General features: G+C 35.7%; 1 protein-coding gene and 1 non-coding gene across 2 annotated transcripts; both read left to right on the forward strand.

The window, feature by feature from the left end:
- Nucleotides 1-732: 732 nt before the first annotated feature.
- LOC138693340 (zinc finger protein 892-like) lies at nucleotides 733-27,389 on the forward strand. Its single transcript, XM_069817251.1, has 5 exons — nucleotides 733-814; nucleotides 16,765-16,862; nucleotides 17,261-17,398; nucleotides 21,499-21,581; nucleotides 24,201-27,389. Exons 2-5 carry the CDS (start codon nucleotides 16,770-16,772, stop codon nucleotides 25,144-25,146), a joined length of 1,260 nt encoding a protein of 419 aa, XP_069673352.1. The 5' UTR covers nucleotides 733-814; nucleotides 16,765-16,769; the 3' UTR covers nucleotides 25,147-27,389.
- Nucleotides 6,576-6,649, forward strand: TRNAT-CGU (transfer RNA threonine (anticodon CGU)). The gene has a single exon. It is a non-coding gene; the product is annotated as a tRNA-Thr (tRNA).
- Nucleotides 27,390-27,579: the final 190 nt, after the last annotated feature.

Raw genomic sequence — 27,579 nt, forward strand, 5'->3', positions numbered from 1 at the left:
TAGCCTGAGGAAAGAGAACACATGGAAATGGAACACACAAAGTTGTCGTCAGAGGTAGGCCTAGACTCGGAAGACTTGGAGGTGAAGAGGAGAAGAGTAGAAGAGATGTGACAGGCCGGGAAATGCGGGGCAGACCTAAACTTTTTGGGTAATAGAGCGAAGTGGAGAAGATTTGTTGCGGCATTTTGCTCCAGTGGGAGAAGGGGATTTAATAGATTACATTTTTTAATAAATTTGGATTTTTTTTTTTTTTTTTCATTTTCCTATTATTTTCGTTATGATAAAGCAAGTGTTTCGTATTACAAATTTTGAAGAGTATTGCGTATAGAGTAACATAAAATTGTGCTAGATGCAACTGTATTTTTCCTAACGTCTCTCTTCAAAGCTTTGTGACTAACACGACAGTGCATCTCTGGTGCAGGTAAATTGAGGTATGTTTAATGCCACCAGTGTTGCCAATTCAGCGGTTTCCCGGTAGATCTGGCGTTTTTCTATTTTAGTTTAGTGGATAAAATTGATTAAATTTGTATTGGTAATATAGGGATATAGCGGATTTTTTAGCACTTACAGCGGGAAAATAATATCACTTTACATTGACAATATATCAATTTAGCGGTTTTTGCACTGTTTCATAGCGGGTTTTTAATATTAGGGTTCGCGACACTGAATGCCACATTCACGGTAGCATTGATCTCTTTCGCCCTTACATTGCAGGCAGAAGCAATGAAGTTTTCACTCTCGGTGGATATACAGTGTACATAGGCATACGTAGTTCCGTTCGTTTTTGTTTTATGCGACTGGAATTGTGGTCTAGGTAAGTTGCAAATTTTACCTCCAATGCATATAAAAAAACAAAGTGAGATTCAGAAATATAAACAGGGAATCATTCAATAATTTGGAAATAAATCTTGATGAAGTTCTAGTTCGGTATTGACAGTATAGGGAATTAAAAACAAACACTGAAAATTCCTTAGTTTTGGAGTGTTGGGTAGTAGAAACTCGATGTGATCACTGGGAGAGATGTGTTCCCACCCAACCCGCCCTAAATAGGTTCCTTACTTATATAGGAAAATCGTTGTACTTGAAGGAAGAAGGCGGCCATATTTTGTCGTGACGTTATTTGAGCTGGAGTGGGAGAATGATTGCAGTGTCGCCAACTGAGTAACCATATTATCTTACACACCTAACCTAACCTAACGTGCTACACACTTATTGTAACATTCCTAACGTTTAGCACACCTGTTGTAACATTCCTGACAGTTTCATTTCGTTTGCCGATATTGGCATATCTGCTACACCGGTATCTTGTCGTCTGCTGGAATTCTGAGTCATCTAGTGGAAGTGAAGTGAAGTGAAACTGCGACTCTGTTAATTATGTTTCCGAAGTTGTTTCTGTGTGAACTGCAAGAATTGTGTCATTGTAGTGATAATTGCATTTATATTGTACAATAAAAATTGAAATGTGTCGTGGCTGAGGTAAAAGTGTTCTAAATTGATTTTCAGCGCCACAATTCCAGTGATAAACGTGTGAATATTCGTTAGGAGTCCGTTGGAAGTGGCCGTAGAGAACTAAAACTTGACCTAAATCTTAAAAATGAAACATGGCAATCAGTATACAGTCAAAGTGATATGAACAGTAAATGCAACGAGTTCCATAAAACATTTCTAAATATTTTTTTTTAATCCAGTTTTCCTGTAAAGTATAAAAATGAAACAATATGCAACAATAGATGGATTACACACGGTATTAAAATCTCATGCAAAACCAAGAGAGCAGAAATAATAATGATACAAACTTAAAACAACACTATAAAAGTTATTCAAAAACATTACACAAAGTAATCCAAAAAGTTAAAGAATTGCACTATAACACAAAAATACAAAACTCTGATAATAAAATGAAATCAACTTGGAACACAATTAAAAAGGAAAGTGGACGATCATAAAGTAAAGTAATAAACTATGCCCTGATATCTACCAATACAAAAACGTCAGACCGAAATGAAATTATATATTTAACAAATATTTTCTTACAATAACCGATAACCTCAACACCCTGGAGGTAACGTTACTAACAGTTTAGACTCTACAACACAATGCCCTATTTTCGAACAAAATTCCCAAATATTCAAATATTTCCAACAAACAAACAAGAAACAATTGCAGTTATTAAAAATCTAAAGTCAAAAAACTCCTCAGAGTGAGATGAAATAACACACGCAAAATATTAAAAGCGAGTCCACATATTATAACTGGGCCACTAAGTTAGCCTATTTATGTAACTATTCAATTCGACACTAAATAACCTAATAGTTGATACAGCATCGTTATATAACTAAAAAAAACTATTCAATGTTCAATGGTGTATTCCCCGAGAGATTAAAATATTCAATGATTATTCCTATCTCCAAAATGGAAGAAACAACGTTTCCAGAAAATTACAGACCCATATTACTTCTACCAGTCTTCTCCAAAATCTTTGAAAAAGTAATGTATAAAAAATTACGCTATGTCATCATCTAGAAATATACATTTTAATTCCAGAACAGTTTGGATTTAGGAAAAATAAATACACGGAAAATGCAACATTTAGTTTAACTGACAAAATTCTAGAGAGGTTAATAAAAAATTAGAAGTTGGAGGGATTTTCTGTGATTTATCCAAAACATTTGACTGTATAAATCATAAAATGCTGCTAGACAAATTAGATTTTTATGGAATTAAAGGCGTTGCACATCAATGGTCTCACTCATAGATAGGAAACAAAAAGTCGAAATCCATACGACTATGAAATCTACCTGGACACGGGGAACTATTAATAATGGAATTTCTCAAGGATCAATATTAGGTCCCCTACTTTTTCTACTGTTCATTAATGATCTTGCTTCCCTTAATAAAAGATGTAGGTCATCCCATATTATTTGCAGATGATACAAGTATAGTAATTACAGCCAGTAACTCCAACACATTCCAATCTTCAGGAAAGGAAATTCTCTTCAAAATATGTGACTGGTTCTGAGTCAGTAAATTAGTATTAAATTGTAACAAGACTAAGATAATTCAATTTAAATTCCGTCCAAATTCAACCCCGCAAATTTCAAGCACAATAATTAACAATAGGTTCCTATTAGAAACAACAGCAACCAAATTTCTTGGCTCACAGCTCGATATTGTTTTAAATTGGAAAAATCATATTAAAGAAATTACCCCCAAACTAAATTCAGCTTGTTTTGCTGTTAGATGTGTGCAAAAGATAGTAAATATCAAACCTTAAAAACAATATACTTTGCATACTTCCACTCGGTAATGAGTTTTGGAATAATATTCTGGAGAAATTCCACAGATAGTAACAGTATATTCGTACTACAAAAAAGAGTAATTAGAATAATAGTAGGTGCCAAATCTAGGAAATCGTGTAGGACTATTTTCAGAAAAACTAGAAATAATGCCCATGGCTTGTCAGTATATTTTTTCATTAATAATCTTCCTCGTATGTACAGTAATCGTGGGAACTTTGAAAGTAATTCAACAGTTCATGGCATAAATATGCGTCAAAAAATAACTTTCATACCCCATTGGCAAGTCTATCATGCTATAAAAAAGAGTGCGTTATATGGCAATAAACATTTTTAATAGACTCCCTATTGATATAAAAAATGAAACTCAAAACATAAGATTACTTAGGATCAAATTAAAGAAGTACTTAATTTCTCACGCCTTCTGTTCTGAGATGAATTCATGACATTCAACAACGCTTCATGAAATTGATACTAAAACTTTGTGTTGTTCTAGTAGACTATATTGTAAACCTCTTCTGTATAGTTTTCAACTAGACTATGACTATAAATTAAGACTTTATAGTAGTATTAAGTTTTGACTTGTTTCATATTCTAGCTGTAAAGCAATGTACGAATACCATGAAATGTTAATAAATACAATACAATACATAACACAACATAAACTTCAGACTAGAATATAACCGTCGTTCTGTTTTATTAATTATATATTTTTTTCTATTATCGCTGTTTCGTGACATGTTTTAATTTGAGGAACTGTAATATTAAATGAGAGGTGAGAGGACTGGCCATCTTACCCCATTATCTCTTTGCTTAGTTGCCTCATGAGTGATGCCTTATTTTCGTCACATATGAGATTTCAACCTAAGGAAAGTTGAGTAAACAACAACAAACAACAGTATCAAAAGATGTTTAAACTGATTTTCTACATTTTTTGGTAGTCAGTTTACTAGCGCATCTTCGAAGGTACTAATAATATTTATGTATGTTACTTACAATGCTGCATATTTTCCCTTTATAAGGAGCATGATACCAGAATTAAACAATGGTAGAATTAGATTCGCGAGAAGTAAAAAAAAAGAAACAAAAGGAAATTATACTGTATTCCTTGCACCAAAAATTCAATAGAAACGGAGCAAATTTAAACAACCCTGATAAATGAGAAATTACAGTGCGATTCTCACAGTAGTTGTTTCTGGTTGACAAGCCTGATTCTGATATCGACGTATGTAGGCCTATTAGTAATTCTGAAGTCCTGTGATTATTTTGGGAGTGAAAATCGTTGTATTTATAAGTAATTTGTGATACTACTGGAGACTGACGGATTGTATATATTCGCTACATCGATATTCACTTGTTTCGTTTTCCCAGCTCTACAGTATGTAACATACCATTATTGATGTTCGCTATTCCGCTGTGACACGGTTTCCGGAGAAACGAGCGTTGAGGTAGTTCCGGTGATTTTGGAAGTGAAAATTGTTGAATCTCTAAGGGATTTCTTGCGGAGATGGATTTCAAAAGTTAAGGACTTCGTAGGGTAATATTTCAAGAAAACTAAATTGTTCGGTAATGAAATGCATACGTTGTAGTTTCTACTGAAAGAAAGGAACGTAGTAACATAAAACACACGATACTATGAAATGTGAAAGACGTAAAACGTGTATAATTCAATAACCATTGGAATACAGTGAAGCACAGCAAATAATAATGAAATAGATACAACGTTTCTATAATATATTGTAACATCGTTTTCACATCGTCCATTACGCTAGCCAGTACTGACAACATCAGTAAACAAAAATCATCAAGGTTTGGAAATCCTGCAAAGATTCGTATATGCAAGGCATAACAGAAACCTAAACTAGGCCTACTCTAACCTAACCTCTCAGGGATTCGTATTTACAATGCATAAAAGGAAACTAACCTAATATAACGTGTCACATTCTTATATGCAAGGCATACTGTGAGTGTATGCTAATGTGAAGCTTTCGTAATGTCACCAAAGTTATATTGGTTTGAGACCTCCTACTTCTTAAAGGCACGGTTTCTTTTATATTGTAACTTTTATTTCAAAACAACAATGTAATTTTATTGTTTCAACAATAGTCACTTTATAATTTAGTTTAAATACTCCCGTCAACAATGGGATTTCCACTCCACACAGTAACACAGTATTCGTTATTGCACTCCACCGACGACAATGACAATTTACTTGGATTATTGAGAACAATGAACTGTTAATCTTAACTAATGTTCACAAAGCACTATTTACAAAACAGAACTGTCAGTTCACAGTTCGTTACCCTTGGCTAGTTCTTCTAGCTCAGTCACTCGAGTTCACAGTATCTCGAACCCCAGACCTTCAGAGACAGTCCATTGAACTTCGTACTCAGGTCCCCCAACTGCGGTCCATTGCACTCAAACTCAGGACTTCGGACGCTCACACAGCTGCGGACACACTCAAGTCGAACTCCGGTCTCGAAGCTGGCTTCACTGCTACACAAGACTGGCTGGCTTGCTGTCCAACGACTACAACAACGGCTCAAGTTCACTCGCGTGTCGTTTTTATAACCAAACCATAGTTACGAGAAAGTACGATGCTAGAAATTTCCACGGATGTCCAGAAGATGGCATTCTCGAATTCTCTGGATTTCTCCCCTCAGTCACAGGCGCATTATTTCCACTCTCTGCCGCGGTAGTCGTCTCTCCTCTCCTCTCTACGCCACAGCACATGCCCCAGGAAGCGGATGCGCGCGCAACTTTCGCGCCGAACCACGGCCGACCTTGCCCTTCTTCTGCCGGTCGTGAGATCGAATCTCACGAAGCTGTCACAATATGTTTCCAATAGGTTCGATTCCTATGCAGACCTATCTACCAAAAAAACGTACATGAGTCTGAACAAACCAAACCTAATATGCCACTGATTCTCGACCTTAGGAAACTCGCTTTCTGTCTACTAGAAAACGTATATGTAAGCGTAACATAAGTCTAAACTAACTTAACCTCTTTATATTCGAGGAGAAAAATCCGCTCCGGCGCCGGGGATCGAACCCGGGTCTCTTGGTTCTATGTACCAAGTGCTGTGATCACTGAGCTACGCCGAATTCAATCCACAGCACCTGACCAAACCCTTGTCCTTCAGTGTTTCCCGTTGTGGCCGGACCCCAAGTTAGGCATATACGTTGACATTTTTTTATGTCCAAGTCAACTGCCATTGGGGTCCGGCCACAAAAGGGAAACACTAAAGGAGGAGGGTTCGGTCCGGTGCTGTGGATTGAATTCGACGTAGCTCAGTGGTCAGAGCACTTGGTACGTAGAACCAAGAGACCCGGGTTCGATCCCCGGCGCCGGAGGGAATTTTTCTTCTCAAATATTAATTGTCAATATTACAGATATTATTCTGTAGGACAAATTAATAAAAACCTTTAATATTCTTATAGCTAGCAATGCATATTTCTGTACAGATTACTGTGTACTTAACTGCGGAATCCCGGCCAAACAGTCACTCAGTTGAGTGCGCCCCATGTATGACAGTTGACTTGGGCATAAAAAACGTCAACGTAGGGTATATGCCTAACTTGGGGTCCGGCCACAAAGGGAAACACTGAAGGAGGAGTGTTGGGTCCGGTGCTGTGGATTGAATTCGGCGTTATTCAGTGGTCAGAGCACTTGGTACGTAGAACCAAGAGACCTGGGTTCGATTCCCGGCGCCGGAGCGAATTTTTCTCCTCGGAATATTAATTGTCAATATTACAGATATTATTCTGTAGGCCAAATTAATAAAAACCTTTAATAACCTGACCTAATCTACCTATGCAAAGCATAATAACAGGCTAAACTAACTTAACATACTAGTCACAGATCCGTATTTGCAAGGCATAACAAATACTTAAACTAGCCGATTCGGAAATGCAAGCCATACAAAAGGTGCGTTTCACGATATTAACACTTATAAAGAATTCGAGTGTACAGTAGCGTTATGTCAGTATGACTGAGAAAAGTTGCTCGCACCTATTTCTATATTAGAGAACATGGCGGATCCGACTGCCTGCATTAGTATGCTGAATAGTAAAACAGAACAAAGCATAACAAAATAAACACACAATTTTCTTAATGCGACTTAATTTTTTATATCCGCCGTTGCAGTAGTTCTGCTCTTGACTAATACTCACAACGTCACAGAAAACAATCATCGGCCTTTCCCAATGCTTGAAAATCTCAATCTCTGCATCCAAATCCTCTCCTAGATCGCCAGGATAGAGGATCTTGAAGTTCTGTAAGTTAAGCTAAGATTGGAACAAGAATCTTTCTTTTCATGAGAAGATATTCATGACGTGACTTTCTCCTAACCCAAATTTCCAGTTTCCTCAATAACGCTTGTGGCAAATTTCTTATTGTGTGTAGAGAAACTTTAGTCTTTGTGTAACTGCGGGTCTTGATTCTTCGTTATTTACCAATATGATGACATCATATTGGTCTACACAACTGACAGTCAGTTGTGTAGACCAATATTATTTAGGGAGAGAATTTTGTCCAGGGTGTGCCAAAGCACAACCCACGATGAGATGATGTTGGGGATTTGTTTGAATGCAGCAGGGGAACCTGAAACAATGGAGAAAACCCCTTTCTTCTGTAGTAGTGAATTTTTTCTGAATTAATACTAGATATGTCCCATATTCTTGAGTACCAGCTTATTGGTTTCAGACATGTTTAGATAGGCCTATTTATTTATTTATTTATTTAAATTTAAATATACAGAATAAAGAATGTAATTACAAACAAACAAGCGAAATAGAAATAAAATAATACAATCAATATAAAAAGGAGATACAGTAGTATTAACAAAATTAGAGACCGAATGAGCAGCGCTCATGTTCGGTCGCAGTTCAGATATAATATTAATAGGCCTATAAGAGAATATAAAATAAAATAGGAAATAGAATTAAAATTACAGTTACAGAAATTATATAATACAATATTAATATGAGAGAAATATAGAAAATAAAAAAAATAATAATAAAAATAAATAAGTAAAATAAAATAGGAACTAAAATTTAAATTACAGCGGCAATGGAATTATATAATATTAACATAGAGAAGAATAATATCGCACGTGAAAAGTAGGACTATATATATATATATATATATATCAAAATTATAGAATACAAAGATAATATAGGTTGATTAATTCATACACATAGGCTATAAATTTATTTAATCAAATTGAAGATATTAACACGTTTCTAATTTTCTTGTAATATGTTAGTGGGTTACATGTTAGAAGTTCTGGATGTAATTTAGTTAAAGCATTGTACAACCGAGGGCCAAAATTAATGCTATGCTTTAGACCAGCAGATGTGAGACATTTAGGTTCTACTAATGTTAAATTAATATTTCGTCTTGTGTCATAATTATGTGTCTGTAATACAAACTTATTACGATTTTTATGATAAAATTTTAACAGCATATACTTATAAATTTGTTCAATATTAAATACATTAAATTCAGAATAAATTGATTTAGTTGAATAATCGAAACCTTTCTTCAAACAAATTTTAATTATTCGTTTTTGTAGTAAATTTAACGGACTAAGATTAATTTTTGTACTTCCACCCCAAACAATTATACCATATTGAATGATAGACTGAATAATGGCCAAATAAACATTTCGTAGAACTCTATTTAAAATAAAGTATTTAGTATTTAGCTTGTTTATTTAACCTGGTAGAGATAAGACCATAAGACCTTTCAGGGGATTTCATTTAGAATACCCAGAATACAATTAAAATAACATTACATTATAGCGTCAGAGAGTTGCGCGCGCATCTTGCGAGAAGGAAGGCGAGGGGAAACGGAAACACGAACCCCTGACGCTAGCCGCGATATGGAGCGAGTGGAGGAGAAGTATGATGACGACGCAGAGCAGAAAAAGTAAGGACGCATTTCGAAGCAGATTTCTCTCGAAGATTCTGAAAGGGACGCGAATCGAAGACTCCAGAACATGTGGTTTAATAAATAACACAGTGAGTGCCGACAGAAGAGTTAGTCAGTCAGTATTCGGAAGTCAGTCTTGAGTCTTCAAGTCTTGTCTTGGACAGCAGCAAGCGACGGGAACCTGGTTTCGACATGTGGTGGACCGCAACTGGGAAGACCTGAGTTTGACGTGTCGTGGACCTTAGCCGGAAGACCTGAGTTCGACATGCAGTGAACGTGAGTGAGTGAGTCCGTAACTGCGGCAGTGCGAGCGTGACGCAGTTCGGAAGACCGGGTTCGACGTGCAGTGAACTTGAACATTGAGCTAGAAGAACTAGCCAAGGCAAGCGAACTGTGAACTGAGAACTGACAGTTTTGTTCTGCACATAGTGCATTATGACCATTAATTGAAATTAGGAGTACATTGTTGTTCTTCTCAATAATACACGTTGTGAATTGCCATTGTCGTCGTGTGGAGTGCAATAACGATTATTGTGTTGCTGTGTTGAGTGGAATACCCATTGTAGAGTGAATTATTTAGAATAAAAGTCACATTGTTGTCGGGTGTATGGTTAAATTAAAGCAGAATAAAAGTCACAATATCAATAACCTAACAATAACACAAAATATAATTACAGCAGGTATAAGGTCAACTTAAATGCAATATATTTCCATGTTATAAGAACAAAGGGTTTAATCGTTCATTATTGTAAGATTATTGAAATAATAACAATTATTAATAAACTTTATTAAAAGACAAGATATTTACAGTCTTACTAATAAAAACTCTATATACAGACGTTTAACTGTCTTATACTTATACAGTGAGTAGCTCGTTTACACGTCGTGTGTAAATTCCTTACTAATAATCACTACATATGTCGTGTATAACAGTACAACTGTTGCACAGCTACGTCATAGTTTCGTCATAACTTCGTTACGAAAGATAATAGAATATCTGAGGTTCCTTATTGCATCCGGTAGAGCGCTCTAGTGTGGCGTGTTAAGTATCGATAGTACAACTGGCTCTAATCGATTACCGTACTATATTTTGGTCAAAGAGCAAAGAGCTACAGCAATATTATTCTAATTATTCTGTGCTCTTTGGTTTGTTCTTCTTTGGTTACTAGGCAACCATCATCATAAAATGACAGTCGATACGAACAGCTGTTAGAGGGGCGGCCATTTTTTCTCTATATACAACGCTTAAACAAGGGGTTTCGTGTATATAACTACTCCCATTGTATAGTTACATGCTGTTTATACGTCCATCGCTTCTGCATGATTTATTAGTAAAGTTTTCTGTCTCAACTATACATAAGTCTAGTATAAAAACTATACACGGTTTATTAGTAAGACTGCTAATATATAGGCCTACTATAGTGATTGAAATTTAGTAGGGGGGTAGGCCTATCAATAAACATACTTCTATCTGCTGTTTGTTGTACTTATACAACTTTACTGCACTCACATTGAACTCTAGTGAAACTGGACCATGCGGCGTGCCTTCTGTGATGCGAAGGTATTGATGATTGCATGACATTATTGATCTAGCCCTATCACATTCGATACTGAGGAGGCTGAGTTCACTAAGTCTGTCTTGGGTCATAGAATTCCGTAGATAGTTCTTAATACAATTTAGCTTCGAAAATGATCGTTTGGCCGAAGAAACAGTAACTGGAATAATTAGAAATAGGTAAAATGCCTTGCATAAGTCTGGAACGTAGCAACTACGATTGAATTTTCTGTTACTAGTAGATTTGTTAAGTCAGCTACAAAGGTTAATGAGACTGTTTCTATTTTTCAGAGCGTTTCTGAAACTTATTACCTGGTCTGGGAATTCACAGGATAAATCTTCCTCATATTCGTTTTCAAGAACCACGGCTTCATTGTGAACCTCTTCGTCGGAAGCAGAATTTCGAAATTTTGGAGAAATAATTTTGAAGAAATGGTTCATATATGCATACCCTCAAATCTGCTTTTTAATTGGGCTACAATAATGTCCAAACAGCCATTAAATAGTGGTTCTGAAATGTATCTTTGGATCTGCTAGCCGCTCGTCCTGATACAGTTCATCAAAATGTTTTTTTTGTCACTTTTCGAATTCTTTTATTTTCACATTGTGGTGGAATGCCCCAGCTCTTTGCCAGAGATGTAGCTGATGACATTGCTTCTTCAAAATTATTTCAGTAACAAGATAAATTATCGGCTGCATTCTGAATAAGAGAACACGCTTAATCAACCTCTGATTTTCCGATTGCATAATTTGTGATGCTAGATTAATACATTCTAGAATCTTTGATTGCAACACTATCTAAAAAATGAATTGAAATTTCTCGAATTGGTTTCTCAAAGCAACAGCTTGTTCTCTTTCTTCCTTCTTTTTTCAGATATCAATATTAATTTTGACAGAGCCTTAAGTACATCGACATAAGCATCATGCAGGACTTTGACAGACTGATATATCGAAGTTCAACGTGTCGGGCAAAGTTTTTTTAAGGTATGAACATATACCAAATGTTCCCATCTTTTAATACTATGACTGAAGAAAATATACAACATTTCCATGGTGTCATAAAAGGACCTAACTTACTGAATTCCACATGCAGCTTCGCTAAGTTCTAGATTTAAATTATGCGCTGCACAATGTACATATTTCGCAGTTCTTTGTCTTTGTTCAGTTCTCGTTCTGACACCATTGTATATGCCTGACATATTGGCACAATCGTCATACCTCTGACCACGGCATTTTGTTAATAAGAGTCCCTTTTCGTCTCTTGCACTGAGTATTTCCTTCTCTATTCCTAATGCACTTTGATCTTTTACTTAGCGAAAACTTAAGAAGCTTTCATTTATCTTCACGTCACAAGGCTTTCCAGTTACATCATGTGAAACTGTAAATATCTCACTTAATTTCTTGGTATGTCCTGTGTTGTATCTGTAATTATTGAAAAGAATGTGGCACCTTTAATGCCATTAATAATTTATTTTTCAACTGCACGTGGTAAAACATTTATTAACTCATTTTGAATAGAAGGGCTTAGGTGCTTTTATGTATATTTTGGTTTACGGTATTTATAAGATCTTGTAATACAGGATCATGCTTCGCGAGAAGTTCCATGATTGCTAAAAAGTTTCCACTGTTTCATTTTCCAATTTGTTCCCAATGTCCCCGAAAAGCTAGATTATTGGATGACGTCACATTCACGAAACGTGTTTCTACATGTTTCCACTTTTCTTTAGTTCTGAACCCATATCCGCGCCAACTGTGTTTTTCTTACGCCACGAATTGAAAACGACGCATGCGTTCAAATGTGTGTATCTACTGTAGTTTCGTGTCGCACTATACTTTTGGTTAACCATCGCCAATCTCGGACTCCTTCCCTCCAAGCTGAAGACTTCTGCTCTCCAAAGAGCCGACACGGTTTACAATAAACAGAGTCGTTTTTAATTGAATAACACAACCATTCTCTCCTAATTCCTTGCCCTGTAAATGTGAATTTATTGTAATATTTGGTGGAAAAGGATCTGTTATCCTGCTTAGGATCTTTAGGACCCGCTGGCTCTGGCTGATAAGGATTTTGTCTAACATAGAACTTTTTAGTTTCATTATCTACTTACAACACATAATCTGGACGATCATTTGAATACTCTGCAACTGCAATATTGGTAGGCCTAATTACATTTAAGGCGATTTTGTTACAATCATTTTTTCGCTAACATTTTCACAATTGCTGTCTCCACTAACATCTATTTCTATATCACTTTTCACTTCAGACACGCACTCACTTATGGCACTGCAAACATCTGTCACTGTTGAGCTAGCACTACTACTAGGGCCAGGAAGAAAAAAAATATTACCCTTATTTGCACTAATTTGTTTGTTTCTTTTTCTAACTCTCGTTTCTTCTTTCTTTTCTGTGCACCATTTAAATATTTATATTTAACTTTGAATGGTTTCATTTTTCAGTAACTATACTGGCAATACTCTCTAATAATAATTTACTCGATTAAAACACAGAAAAATATACCAACAAAATTAAATTAAAAACTGTTCAAATAAAGTTGGAAAAATATAACACCGACCACACAACTGACATTATTAACTTCCCGGAAAGAGAGCTCTTTCGAAACGGAGTAAAGTTGACTGATCGTTACTACACAAACATCTTATTGCTTATTATTGGCATTATAAATTTGAACGAAAACCCATTCCATTGTCAAATAAATGTTTAACAAGAGTTAAATGTTCAGAAAAAATATGCATAAAACCATCTCAGGTACATTACATATCAAGAAAATACAATTCTATAACTGAAATATGATATTTTGGTATCAATTTTTATTGTTGTCATTATGGTAAAATACGTTTGCGCTGCTCTTTTGTGAGGACTGAGAGTGATGCCGCACACCACGTGTACATGTTATACGACACGGCTGTTGGCAAGGGCACAGGGCAAGCATTGTGCTGGATTCAACAACAACAACATAGTCCGATTCTATGAAACCGTCGTGAATAATTCTTTCCTTCTTTCTTTCCTTCGTTATTCCTTTCTTCCTTCTTTCTTTCTTTCTTTCTTTCTTTCTTTCTTTCTTTCTTTCTTTCTTTCTTTCTTTTTGGCGTGGTTTTTGCAGGACCTCTTAAAACCTCGGGCCCGCTTCATCGCAGGTCCTGCAGGCCCTAACGTTACGCCGTAGTAATTAATAAAGGCTACACAATTTCCTGATCAACTGCTGAGTTATTTAAATAACATTATAAATACCTAACATAAATAACGACTTAATTGCGTTAACGATTTAAATTATGGTGTTATTATATCCGATTATTGTGAAGTCGTTGTTTAATTAATTAAAATAACTTAATAATTCATCAGTGATTATACAAAATGTGTTAGAAGAGTGTATTCAAGAATGAAGGTAGGCAAATTATTATACAAATCAATAACAAAGAAGAAATTATGATAATTTTAAAGATACGATGACAAAGTAAAACAAAATACTAGTCATACCATTCCTCGGCCTCATATTGCTTAAATAATTCCCTCAACTAACCTACTAACCTTGTCACATATCTCGGCTTAATGTCACTTAGCTATCCTCCCATTTAACTCGTAAAAAAGAACGTACAAATCAGACATTGGCCCCGCTCTTTTCCGAGACGACATACCTTTCCATCCTGTCTTTAAAAATTACCGAAATTAGTTACTTAATTGCAATTTAAACGTAGAATTATTATATATAGATGAAGTTACTGGAAATTGACGTCTTTTATGCTAGAGTAAGACAACTATTTACAAGAAGCCATGACTGAACGAGTCTGAGTTGCTGAGCAAGTAGCTAGTATGTTTACGTTTGAATTTAATTTTATTTCGATAGTCCCTAATGCTAGCAGGTAGCGAATTCCAGGGTCCTGGCAGGGCTATTGTTAAAGGAGATGAGTACGGTTAAGTGCAGTGGCGGCTCGCAACCTGAAAAGTTGGTGAAGCTCTTTTATTAAGAGACATGATGTACGTCTTACCAATTTTTTGTAGATTAAGTTGATTAGTCTGTCTGTACGGATGGAGAATTTGTCAATGATGTCGTCATGAAATGGCTGCTTCTCAATGAGATCATGTAGCAAGTCCTTGTGAATGGAGATGCACGCCAATGATGTTAATCTCCCTTGTGCCATTAAATTGCGAAGATTCGTCTTTATGCGGTTGAGTGTAGAAAAACTTCGGTCCATTGAAACGCTTGTTGACGGTAATGTCACAATAAGGGAAAAGAGCCTATAGGTTTCTTCAATACGTCTTTGTTTTCTCATACGAGTTTTAGTGCTTGTATCAGGGAAAATGTTCTGATACTCATGATCTGCATAGAGGAGCTCTAGTTTTGTTTTCAAACGACTTACTTTGAACAAATTTGGGAGAGTCTTTTGTAGAGTGGCAAGAGCATTAGAAGGAAAAATATTTGAATACTGAAGAAATTGTGAAGTATTGGCAAAAGAAAAACTGAAGCTGTTCATTGTCTTGATATCTAGTGTTAACTTGCATAAAAATGACGTCACGTATTTCAAAAATAATTGTTTGTACTTCTGAAAAAGTTAATCTTCTGATAGTTTAACATATTTCCACCCTGAAAATTCACCCCTTTCTTTAGCCTTTTCAAAAAAAAAAAAAAAAAAAAAAAAAACTGACAAAAACTTCATCTGTTTTCACAAAATCCATCCGAGTTCCATATCGATTTTTTTATTTTAACTAACAAACAGGGTCTACAAAACAATTTTTCCAAATAAAAACTACCACACCGCCACTGATATTCACTGTATCACGCACTTTTAAAATGTTTGTTGTAAGATCTTGCACCTATCCTTTTCAACTTTTTCGCCGATATATTAATAACAAGTGTTGGTTTCCCCGCTAACATTTTTATTTTATTTTAGTCGGTTATTTAACGATGCTGTATCAACTACGATGTTATTTAGCGTCGATGAGATTGGTGATAGCGAGATGGTATTTGGCGAGCTGAGACCGAGGATTCGCCACAGATTACCTTTCACCTTACAGTTGGAGAAAACCTCGAAAAAACCCAACCAGGTAATCAGCCAAGTGGGGATTGAACCCGCCCCCGAGCGCAACTTCAGACCGGCAGGCAAGCGCCTTAACCGACTGAACCACGCCGGTAGTTTCCCCGGTAACAATAAATATCTTTCATCACCTTCTTCAGCCCATCGCGAAAATGGTGTCTGTAACACGCTACACACTATATCTTTTATAGGATACATTCCTCGTTGTTAATAAAAATATTTGAGTCACCACTTTTAAAAATAATTATAAAACTATCACTAAAAATAAATGAGTGCTTAGTTAACTTAATCTTCTAATATATATCGTTTTAGCAACAAGACAAAACACAGTCACTCTATTCACACGTCTCACAAACTGAAATTAACAGGAACAAAGAAGTGTGAACACTGTGAAAGACAAGGAATTCTATCTCATTGTATTCGCGTGCCGTTATTTTCCTTTCAAAAGAGCCAAGCCAGGCGGCTGTAAGAGTGCTTGCAGCTACAAGAGAAATGTTTTGTCAGCGATTCAAGTACCCTCGCAAACAGGCTCTGTAGAAATCTTACAAGAGTTCGTTGCCATAGTTACCCGTAAACAAATCCGCAAATTGAGAAGCTCTACCTCTGAAAGAGGAATATAGCTGCAATTGTCACCCTTCCCCCTCTGCGCCAAACAGTAGTGACAATGGGACTAGTGTTCTATAATGCAGAATATCTAAATGCAGAACATATCACAACGGAGAACGTAGAAGACAAAAATGAAGTGAAATAAAATAAAATATTAAAATACTTGTAAATAAGTAAACAGGTGAAGTGCCGCTTCACGAGCTTCACTCGAAAAACCGCCCCTGGTTAAGTGTAATGTGAATTAGATCGTAGCAACTTGAATGAAAGTCTCTCAGCAGCTCAGTTTCTATAAATCACTGTCAGTTATATAATCTCTTCTTTCAGTTGTGATGGATTTAATCAAGATGGAACCTGAGGATGATCCTTTGCACTTAGAACATGACAACATGTACAGATTAGAAGATAATAAGTCTTCATCAGAGGTAAAGTGAAAAGTCTCACTGTTTTTATATTTGTTTGTTTAAAAGTGCCAGAGGAGGATATAATTGTTATTGTTCTGAGTAATGATTAATGCATTATCATATTTGAAAAGACATTTGCACACGTGGTGTAGTATATATACCTATATCAGATTATTGTACCCTTCATAGTATGTAAATTATTTGCACAAGGAAAACCTGACACATTATCAGTGATTGCCTGTGTCCCTAAATCTTGTTCCCTTTTCGTCTTCATTTGTCTTTGTAACTTGTTGCCTGTGTTGAGAGAGAGAGACAGACAATAATGGCCATGCAGAACCAGATTGACAGCTATTATAAATAAAGTCAGTTTTTAACAGCGAAAAAAAAAAAAACATTCATGTTGTAATTTTTTTCTATAGGAAGGTAATTTATCGCATCTGGAAGTGATGGGCATGAAGACAGAATGCTTAGATCACAGTTACGAAATGAAATCAGAGATAAAAGTTGAAGACGCTCCAGTGCCTACCAGGTTTGCATTCGTGAAATATGAAATTGATGTAAGTTGTTCACTATCAGTATACAGATATACAGGTACCTAGTGAATTCTTAATGTGTGAAAACCATTAACAGTGCATTATTAACTTTTTTCTTCTTTCCAATAGTTTGTAAACTTGAACGACCTTAATTTTTAGATTTGAAATAGGATAATAGTATGCTAATATATATTCCTGGTAGTTAACATAGGACTATCTGGAATAGCCTATATAGACAAAGTTATTGTGCCTACGGACAGGATTTCATTTAACTTTACAAAATTCCTCTTTCTTGTACTGATCTATCATTCACTATGCTAGACATTCATCAATAGTTCAAGTTGATAAAAAGGTTTATCCAAAACTCACAAGAGATTTGGAAGTTCTCTGTTTCAAGAAGTAAGTTTATAGAAAAAAATAGCAATAATAATAATAATAATAATAATAATAATAATAATAATAATAATAACAACAATTTGTTTATAACAGTTTGGGTTTGTTTTGTTACAAACAGATCTACGAAAGTACGCCACACTGTTGAGTAACTCAGCTGTTGTCCTGTCTCAAATAGATTCACAGTATAGGCTATAGTTATAATCCTTTCAGAATGCTTTTTATAATTTTCTGGACTTACATTTATAAAATCAGCATTAACATCGTTTATTTCGGATTTTGATCTGCCCTAACTCTCCGAGATGTGAATCTTCTCAGCCCACTGAAACTATCTGTATTACATATTATTACTAAATAAAGTCAATTTGCATTTGTGTAGGAAGAGAATTTATCGCATCTGAAATTTACGGGCTTGAAGACAGAATGCGTTGACCAGAGTCACAATATCAAATCATAGATAAAGTTTGAAGACACCACACCTGTGTCCATGTGAAATCTGAAGTTGATGTAAGTGGATCATTGTCAGTATAAACAAATGCCAGGAGTGCATTTTTAAGTATGTCAGATCTATTAAGAGTCTCGATTTGTATTAGCTCTTTTCCCTTTTTCCATAACATTCACAAATTAGACGGTTTTCATTTTAGATTTGAAATAACATAATAATGTGCAAGTATATATTTCTGGTAGGGAACAGAGAATTGTCTCGAATACACGGAGAAAATTGTGTCTAGGGACACACATCATTTCAAGTTTACGAATTTTTTTGTTTTGTTGTTACTGATGTAGCAATTGTTGTGCTAGATATTGAACGATGAGTTCAAATAGATGTAAATGTGTATACAAAACAAACAAAAAATTTGGAAGTCCTCTAACTTTGTTACCAGGTAAATTTATTGCTAATGTTAATAATATTAATAAAATACATTAAATAATATAAAATAATATTAATAAAAGTAATAGTAATTGTAACAATACTAAACATAATCATAGTTATCTTGTTTTTTAGTTATAACTTCGTAGAAGTTTTGACTTTCTCAACTGTTTTCCGCCATTCATTCCTGTTTTGGATATGTTTTGGCCAATTCCTTTTTTCCCATCTCTCTTATGTCTTCTAAGACATCATCTATCTATACATTTTTTGGTTTTCCTCTGTTGCTGGTGTTTATTGTTTTCCAAGTATAGATTTTTCTGACAAATCTATCTTCGTTCATGCAGTTTATATGTCCAAACCAAGCTAGTGTTTTCGCCTGCATGTAGTTTATTCGATTTTTATTTTGAATTAAATTGTTTAGTTCGTTATTATTCCGAATTCCCCAATTGCAATCTCTTTCTAATAGATGTAATAATAATAATAATAATAATAATAATAATAATAATAATAATAATAATAATAATAATAATAATAATGTTTCATATACGTAATATAACAATAATAATAATAATAATAATAATAATAATAATAATGTTTCATATACATAATATAACATTATTATTATTATTATTATTATTATTATTATTATTACATAATATAACATTATTATTATTATTATTATTATTATTATTATTATTATTATTATTATTATTATTATTATTATTATTATTTTCTTTAGAAAAGAACTGCATGTATTCTGTTATACACAAATCTGTGAAAATATGCCACACTGTTTTGCATCTCATCTGCTGTCCCTGGGAGCCTAATTCACAGTGCATGTTTCATATTATGATTCTTTTATAATGTTCTGGACTTACAGTTATAAAATCGTCATTTACACTGTTTCCTTCGGACTTCGATGTCTTATAACTTTCTGTATCTGTCACGAAACCGGTCCTTCAATTCTTGTGCAAGCTTCAACAATGACGAAAATTTCCAGGATCCATCCTCAATTTATTTAGGGTTATGAATCTTCTGAATCAGCAGCAGCGATCTGTGTTACAAATTAACTTGCAAGTGTGGTGGAAAAACCTTTATTTTCTGCTGTCTTATGTCAAAAGAAGAGGTCATGTTAAATAGTCTGCATCTTGAAGTAATAAAACTTTCAACAGCGAAATATATTAATGTTTGAAATATAACCTGTTTACTGCTTGTATACGTTAAATATTCTAGTAAATATGGATTACGTTTTCTGCAGGCAGTTTATACATGGCAAGTACATACACCGTGTCTGGGCTGGAGGTATTTATTAACAGAAGGATATTTTAATATTATATGTTTAGCACAGGATGCAGAAACTCTCTAAGATTTTTTTTATTTTTGTAACAATAGTAGAAATCCATACAACAAAGCAAGAAAATTGAAAAAAACAAAAAAGAAACGATTAATCATTGTGATTTACGTGATGAATTGGTAAGAGTAAAAATTAATCATTCAAATTGAACGTAAAATGTGGACACCAGACCAAGAAGTGAAGTGCATGCTTTGGCTTGCTATATTGAAATACAGTATGTTACCAGAGTTAGACTAGGATTTCGTCTAGAATTGAACGTGGATCAACCTACGTCGAAATTAATTTTGCATTGGAATGGAACTTTTAAAGAGACAGAATCCTTGATTCCACAAACAGGCAAACTTCCCAAGAAATAAATAACCGAAGAAATGGTCGATTATTCAACCGGAGTCCAAGGAAGTCCATTAGACAGGCTAGTCATCAATTACTGATTCCCACATCAACTGTTCGGGACGTTCTTCATAAATGACTCAAACTATTTGCATACAAGCTCCATCTTCTTCACCGCATTCGGCCAAATGATAGAAGATTGAGATAAAATTTTGCGATTGAAATTCTGCAACTTATTGACGAAAACCCTTCATATCTTGAGATAGTGATATTCAGTACTGAAGCTCTGCGGTTAAAGTTAAATGTCATAACTGTCGTATATGGGGGTCCGAGAATCATGGTATAGTGGAACACGAATGAGACAGGGAAAAAGTTAACGTTTGATTGGGGTTGATGCACAATGAAATTATTGGTCTATTCTTCTTCTTGGAAAAATCCGTGACTGGGCACAGTTACCTTGATATGCTAGAAAATCCCCCTTGGATCAACATTTCTAAAACATGGTGCTCCACCACATTATCATCATGATGTCAGCAGTTTTCTTCATAGAAATGTTTCTCGTTGTTGGATTGGAAGAGAGAGACTCAAGGCATTGCCACCAAAGTCTCCTGATCTGACTCAGCTGGATTTCTTCACCTGAGGTTTAATTAAGGACTGCGTGTGTCAACAATATCCAATTCAAAATGTGTTACAATTGAGGCAACAAATCAGGTTAACAATTGACCACATAGCTCTCAAATGTTGCAAAAAACTTGGAGGGAATTGAAATATCTTTTGGACATTTGCAGAAAAACAAGAGGTGCTCACATTGTGATATATTGAACCGGGTGTAAAACTTGGAGAGCTTTATATAACACTAAAGAAAATTTTCAGTTAATTAATCTCAAGGTTAAGTCAGGTTTTTCTTTCATTTCTTGATACCTCTAGCCTGGACACGATGTATTTTTAAAGTTGAAACTTGATTCCAATACGTTACAGTACAAACAAACAGCCTGAGTTTAAGGAAGGACGTATGAAGGACTAAATCAATGCAATTAGGGGGAAGCTATTACGTTTTGTGTAAAAATCATTACAACCTTGCGGAAAAGTTAGACTGGAATCATTAGGTTTGAATATTGAGGTGTCTGACATGGGAAACCAGTGACAGATATGGTCATCATTTACTCACTTTTGCAGGAAGATTTATTAGATGTGGACAGAGTTCAGCTGGAACAGAAAGTGGAAGTATCTTCAGAAGAGGATGAAATGTTGACTGAGAGGTGAGTGTACTTTGCTGGTTTTGCTTTTCCATTCTTTGCTTCATTTAATGACGACAGAGGGAATAAATTTAATAATGTATGATACTGTTCCTATGCACTAAATTTGTGTAGACTTTCTTATTAACGTCTGAATACATCTTGGTACTGGAAACACGTAAGATTCACTGAAATGATAATGAACTTGATAAGTAACACACTACAACTCCTACCATCTGCTGCTTTATTATTCTGCTGTCCTTCGAGAACCATGATTTGTTTTATGGTACAGTCACATCACTACTTTGACTGGCAACATTTCTACTGCAGCTGCAATCCCTGCGCGTTGTACTTCTTCACTGTTCTTCTTGCTGTGCAATTCAAGTGCTGCGGAAATTGCGACATGTTTTTCTGGACTGTATTTCTTTAAGGGTTGCGTTACTTTTGCAGTGACAGCTAGCTGGAGGTTTTCGTCTCTACGTCACTGAATTATTACGTTGTGTTAGATTTTCATATTATGAAATCCAGACAAATGTACCTTAAATAGCTGTTCTTCATTTTGAAACAGAGACCCAATTTCTTAAGAGAGAAACAATGAACTGAATGAAAACATGAAATGAATGAATACCGAGAACAGTGTGAAATTCCAATCGCCTTGGAGAATTGTTTTGACGTTATATGCTTTGTTTCCTACAAACCGCCTTAGATTGTTAGCAAGATTAGTTTTTTACAGCCTTTTATTCTATTGAGCCCAAAGTGTGTGAAATTTATTTTTAGCAATATCTTTTAGTAATTTCATTGCATTAGCAAATTCCTCTCTAGGCTTTCATTTTTACTGTGGCAGTCAACAATAATTAGCTTAATTTATTATCTTTTTTATCTTCCTTAGAAAATTGATATATTAATTCAATGTACCGAAGTACATATGATATTTCCATGCAGATATTCTGCGTCATCATATGATGAAAGAGTAATGGAACGGAGAAAAACTCTCTCCGGCGCCGGGATTTGAAACCGGGTTTTCAGCTCTACGTGCTGATGCTTTATCCACTAAGCCACACCGGTTCCATTACTCTTTCATCGTATGATGACGCAGAATATCTGCATGGAAATATCATATGTACTTCGGTACATTGAAATAATATGTGATATGCGTAAATCACGAAGTGATTTAAGACGGCGCTTATTCCGTCGGATCCCGGCCAAATAGTCACTCATAACGAGTGCACCTCAGCACATGTATGGACTTCGATCCTATGTTCATAGAGATCTATGACGTAGTGCAGAGGGCGGCCACTAGAGGGAACCCAAGAGTTGGAACTCAATCAGAGACAATTCTGTCCGACGCTGGGGTTGTATCCGGTGTGGCTTAGTGGATAAAGCATCAGCACGTAGAGCTGAAAACCCGGGTTCAAATCCCGGCGCCAGAGAGAGTTTTTCTCTGTTCCATTACTCTTTCATCATTAGAAAATTGAACCTTACAATCCAGAAAATTTATATTGTCTAGCAAATTTTGAGTAGTTGTGTTTTGATAGATTAATAAAGTATCATGAAATGTGTACGTTATGATCACTCAACTGGTCCTGGTCAGATCATTCCACAATGTGAAGTTTTAAAATCACTCTTGCTGTCCCCGCTTTCTTTTCCTTGTGCTATATCACATACGGACAAAAGATTAATTTACTGAGAGCTGTGGTTGTTCATGGAAAAGTGGAATAGGTACCAGATTAGAATGCGACACCAGTCTCACAGATGAAGGTACATCAGGACGTGACCTCTTATCACGATTATTTTCATTTATTGTATGATATTAAAAATAGAAAATTAACCATTTGTACTTCTTTTTACATTTGTCCACTGGCGCAAATACTCCTTACAAGTTTTGAATAGAGTATGAGGAGCCCATGGCTGATCTTGATCTCCAAATTCCACACCAAAATAACGTAGACTGTTGTATTCACAGACTCGGAAATAGGTTTCCAATCTGCTTTATGTTTCTACTCCGCACATATAGGAAAATAGGTCGCGATGATTCAAGCACGACCGTTGTGAAGTGGCCATTCTTTTGCGACGTTCGATCTCCAGAAATGAAACGGCATGAGTTAGAATATAATTATTCCGACTTCCTATACGATCTTAGCTTTGATATAATTAAGAACTTAAGTTTCATAATCCAAAGTTTTGAATGTAGAATTATACTTTGAAACTCGTACAGACTCACAAAACTTACTAACTTGTACACACTAGAAAAAACAAACTAGGAAATACAAGTTCAAATTTCTTTGAAGAACTCCATATGAAGATTAATTCCAAATTTTTATTAAGTCTTAAAAACCATGATACTTATCTAGAAGTTAATACGAATGAGGTAACAAATCAGAATTATATTGTATATTGTTGCGTATGTATGTATATATGTATATATTCAACAATACTTTAGAAAGTAAGGCTGGAAAGGTCTATCGAATGTAATTTTTTTTAATCATCCCTCCAAATAACTCTGACAACATGATTAAGATCCAAGGCATCAACAAAAAGTTTATTGTTTGTGTTATTATATGATTACGTATGTCTGTATGTGCAATGTAATCATTGATATATTTTGATCTTACCACAATCGTCATGAGTTTATTTTCATTTCAGCATTGCAGGTAATGTTGAGAAGAGTGCATCAGAAGATAGTGAAGAAGACAAATTGACACATTGTGATAGCATCAGTTCAGACTGTTCAAACATTAGCGACCTAATAAAGTGTAATATATGCAACGAGATTTTTGTCACATCGGAATCTCTGAAACTGCATTTTCGTATACACAAGGAAAAAAAGTTATTCAAATGCGACGCATGTGGAAAGTGTTTTTCAAAGTCATCATATTTAGACACACATGCACGCATTCACACAGGGGAAAGACCATTCAAATGCGAAGTGTGTGGAAAATGTTTCTCGGTATCTACTACTTTAGTGAGACATGCACGTATACACACGGGAGAAAAGCCATTCAAATGCAATGTGTGTGGCAAGTGTTTTTCTGCTTCTTCAAATTTAAACACTCATGCTCGCATTCACACAGGTGAAAAACCATTCAAATGCAAGTTGTGTGGAAAGTGTTTCTCAGCATCGTCATATTTAAATACACATGCTCGCTTTCACACAGGCGAAAAGCCATTCAAATGCGAGGTGTGCGGAAATTCTTTCTCAGTTTCCACGGCATTATTCAGACATGCAAGGATACACACAGGAGAAAGACCATTTAAATGTGAGGATTGTGGAAAGAGTTTTTCAACGTCTTCAAATTTAAACACACACGTTCGTATTCACACGGGCGAAAAGCCTTTCAAATGCGAGGTTTGTGAAAAGTGTTTTGCAGTATCGATAGATCTAGTCAGACATGCACGCACACACACAGGAGAAAGGCCATTTAAATGTGATGTGTGTGGAAAGTGTTTCTCAGCTTCAAACGATCTAAATAAGCATGCTCGCATTCACACAGGCGAGAAGCCATTCAAATGCGAGGTGTGTGCTAAGTGTTTCTCGTTATCGGCAACTTTGGTGAGACATGCACGCACACACAAGAGAAAGGCCATTTAGTTGCGACGTGTGAGGAAAATGTTTCACACAAATAGAACAGTTATAAGTACATGTACGCACATACTACGGTTGGATAAAAAGTAATGGCAACAGTTCGATATTTCTGACATGGCTTTATTCACAGAGGTACAACATTTACGTACCTTCTATATAGTCGCCCCCTTATTTATTACCTTTTGCCAAATGATTGGTAGGCGTCGTACACCATCAGCGCGTCCATCTTTGTTGATGTTCCGTATTGACCGCCCTAAAGCACGGATAAGTTCATCTCTGGTATTGTACCGGGTCCCTCGCAGTGGTTCTTACACTTTGGTGAAAAGATCGTAATCGCATGGATCATATCGGGTGAGTACGGTAGATGTTCCAGTAGTCCGTGTTTTCCGTCTGTCTTGGAGGTACAGCGTGGTGCAGTATTACCCCATCAATGTCATATGCCACAATGAACATCTCCTTCACAGCACTTTGTGTAGGGCGCACTTTCTTTGGACGAGGAGAACCGGGATGCTTCCATTCATTTGATTGGCATTTCAAGTTTGGTTCATACGAGCGAGTCCAGGTTTCGTCCAAAGCGACGATTCGTCCAAGAAAGTCGTCACCTTCCCTTTGGTACCGGTGCAACAAGGCCTTCCCGGAACGCTTTAACCCATCGTGCAACTGTGCGATATGGCAACGCTGCATCGCCACATGCTTCACGCAGTCCCTGAAAACATTCTTGTGCACTATGACCTCGTGCCATTTCAATTTTGATCCAGGAACGTTGCTCTAGTTTTGTAAGAATGGTCTTAGGGCGCTCGCACTATCCCTATGAAAGTGAACGTTCTACATACTGCAGTAGATTGATGGAGTACTGTCGCTGCTGGCTGCACTAACTCATCTAACAGTCCTTGTTCATGTCCACACAGCTGGCAGCTCTCGAACGCACCATCGTCACGTGACAGCAGTGTTGCCATTACTTTTTATCCAACCTATGTAGGCTACACTGGCGAAAGGTGATTCTAATTGCATGTTTGTCTGAAGTGGGTAAACTGAAGGTTTACTTCCGTTTACACACTTAATATCGATCATTTAAATATATGATCGTGGAATTATCCGGAGTCGAGAAGGTTAAAAACATAAACTATAACACATAGCCCAAGGAAGTTTCAGTTGAGGTATTTGTGGAAAATATTTTACATGTACAGCAGTCGAAAGCGAAAGGAGCATTGGGTCGATGATTGTAAGGTTAGCATTATTATTTTAGTATTTACATGTTTGCTGAAAGCGAATTTGATGCTCTATTTGGAACTGATAACAATAAAGAAGAATATTATAAAATAATGACTCCTTAGCTGCAATATTTTCCCGTTGAGGCGTGCACAAAGTCTCAATCGTCGGAATTTCTCTATCAACAGTGCCTCTTTTCACTCTGCATTCCCGAAAGTTACATAATTCATGATAGCGAGGAATTGTGAGCAGACGAGAGAGGGGGGAAGCAGTTTTCTTGGACAAGCAGATAACACTGGTCAATAATGATTTTGTTAAATGTACAGTTTCTGCTTTTTCTTATGTAATTTCTTGTGCTGATTCCAAAAATGCAGTCAGAATTTTCCTACCACCCACCAATTTTTTTGTAATTTCAGAAAATTTTATTTAATTTCATTGGTATATACAGTTCTTAACATGCTAATGGGAAGAAAATATTTCAAATAGGCTATCTCATTTTATTGCTATATCAATTGGCCTATAACTTTAGATCATTTTTGCCCGTGAAGCCAGAATTCATAAAAATAAATTTTATTCCTCATAAAACTGAGAGTTAATATTAATTCTCAGTTGAGTTGGAACTTACATTCACGAAACAAGTTTCATAACCTGTGTTTCTTTGTCCTTATTTTAAGTGTGGTAAACGTATCTTATTAAAATGAAACATACCTCGAAATACTGTTTAAATCGCATAAACAATTTTTGTTGCGTTTGACATTAGAGCTTACGAGTGTTCTTTTGATTGAAAAATAAATGAGGACATGAACTGGGTCCCTGAAATCTGTTGTGCTCCATGTGATTCTATTAAGTATTTGACTAAGATGATCCCATCATATGGCTTTTCCAGTTTCAGTGATATGCCGGGAAGCTAAGGATCATTCAACACTGTTACTTTCTAGGAACCACATATCAAAAGATTACAGAGAACTTGTCAGTGAGCTGATTCAGAACTATAATGTAATAGGATGTCATATCTCTCAAAATAACTTCTTCGATTCTCATCTACTTTTTTCTTTCCTTAAAACCCTCGGGTAGTAAGTGACGAACTGGGGAGCGTTTTCACCAGGACGTTTCTGAAATATGGAGGCGCTACCAGGAAAAATGGAGCCCAAATATTCTGTTAGACTACTGCTGCACACTAAAAAGATATGCTTCTCAAGCGAAGTATAGCCTAAAATCTATTTCACACAC

This window comes from Periplaneta americana, chromosome 17 (assembly GCF_040183065.1).
Source record: "Periplaneta americana isolate PAMFEO1 chromosome 17, P.americana_PAMFEO1_priV1, whole genome shotgun sequence".
NCBI classification, from domain to species: Eukaryota; Metazoa; Arthropoda; class Insecta; order Blattodea; family Blattidae; genus Periplaneta; species Periplaneta americana.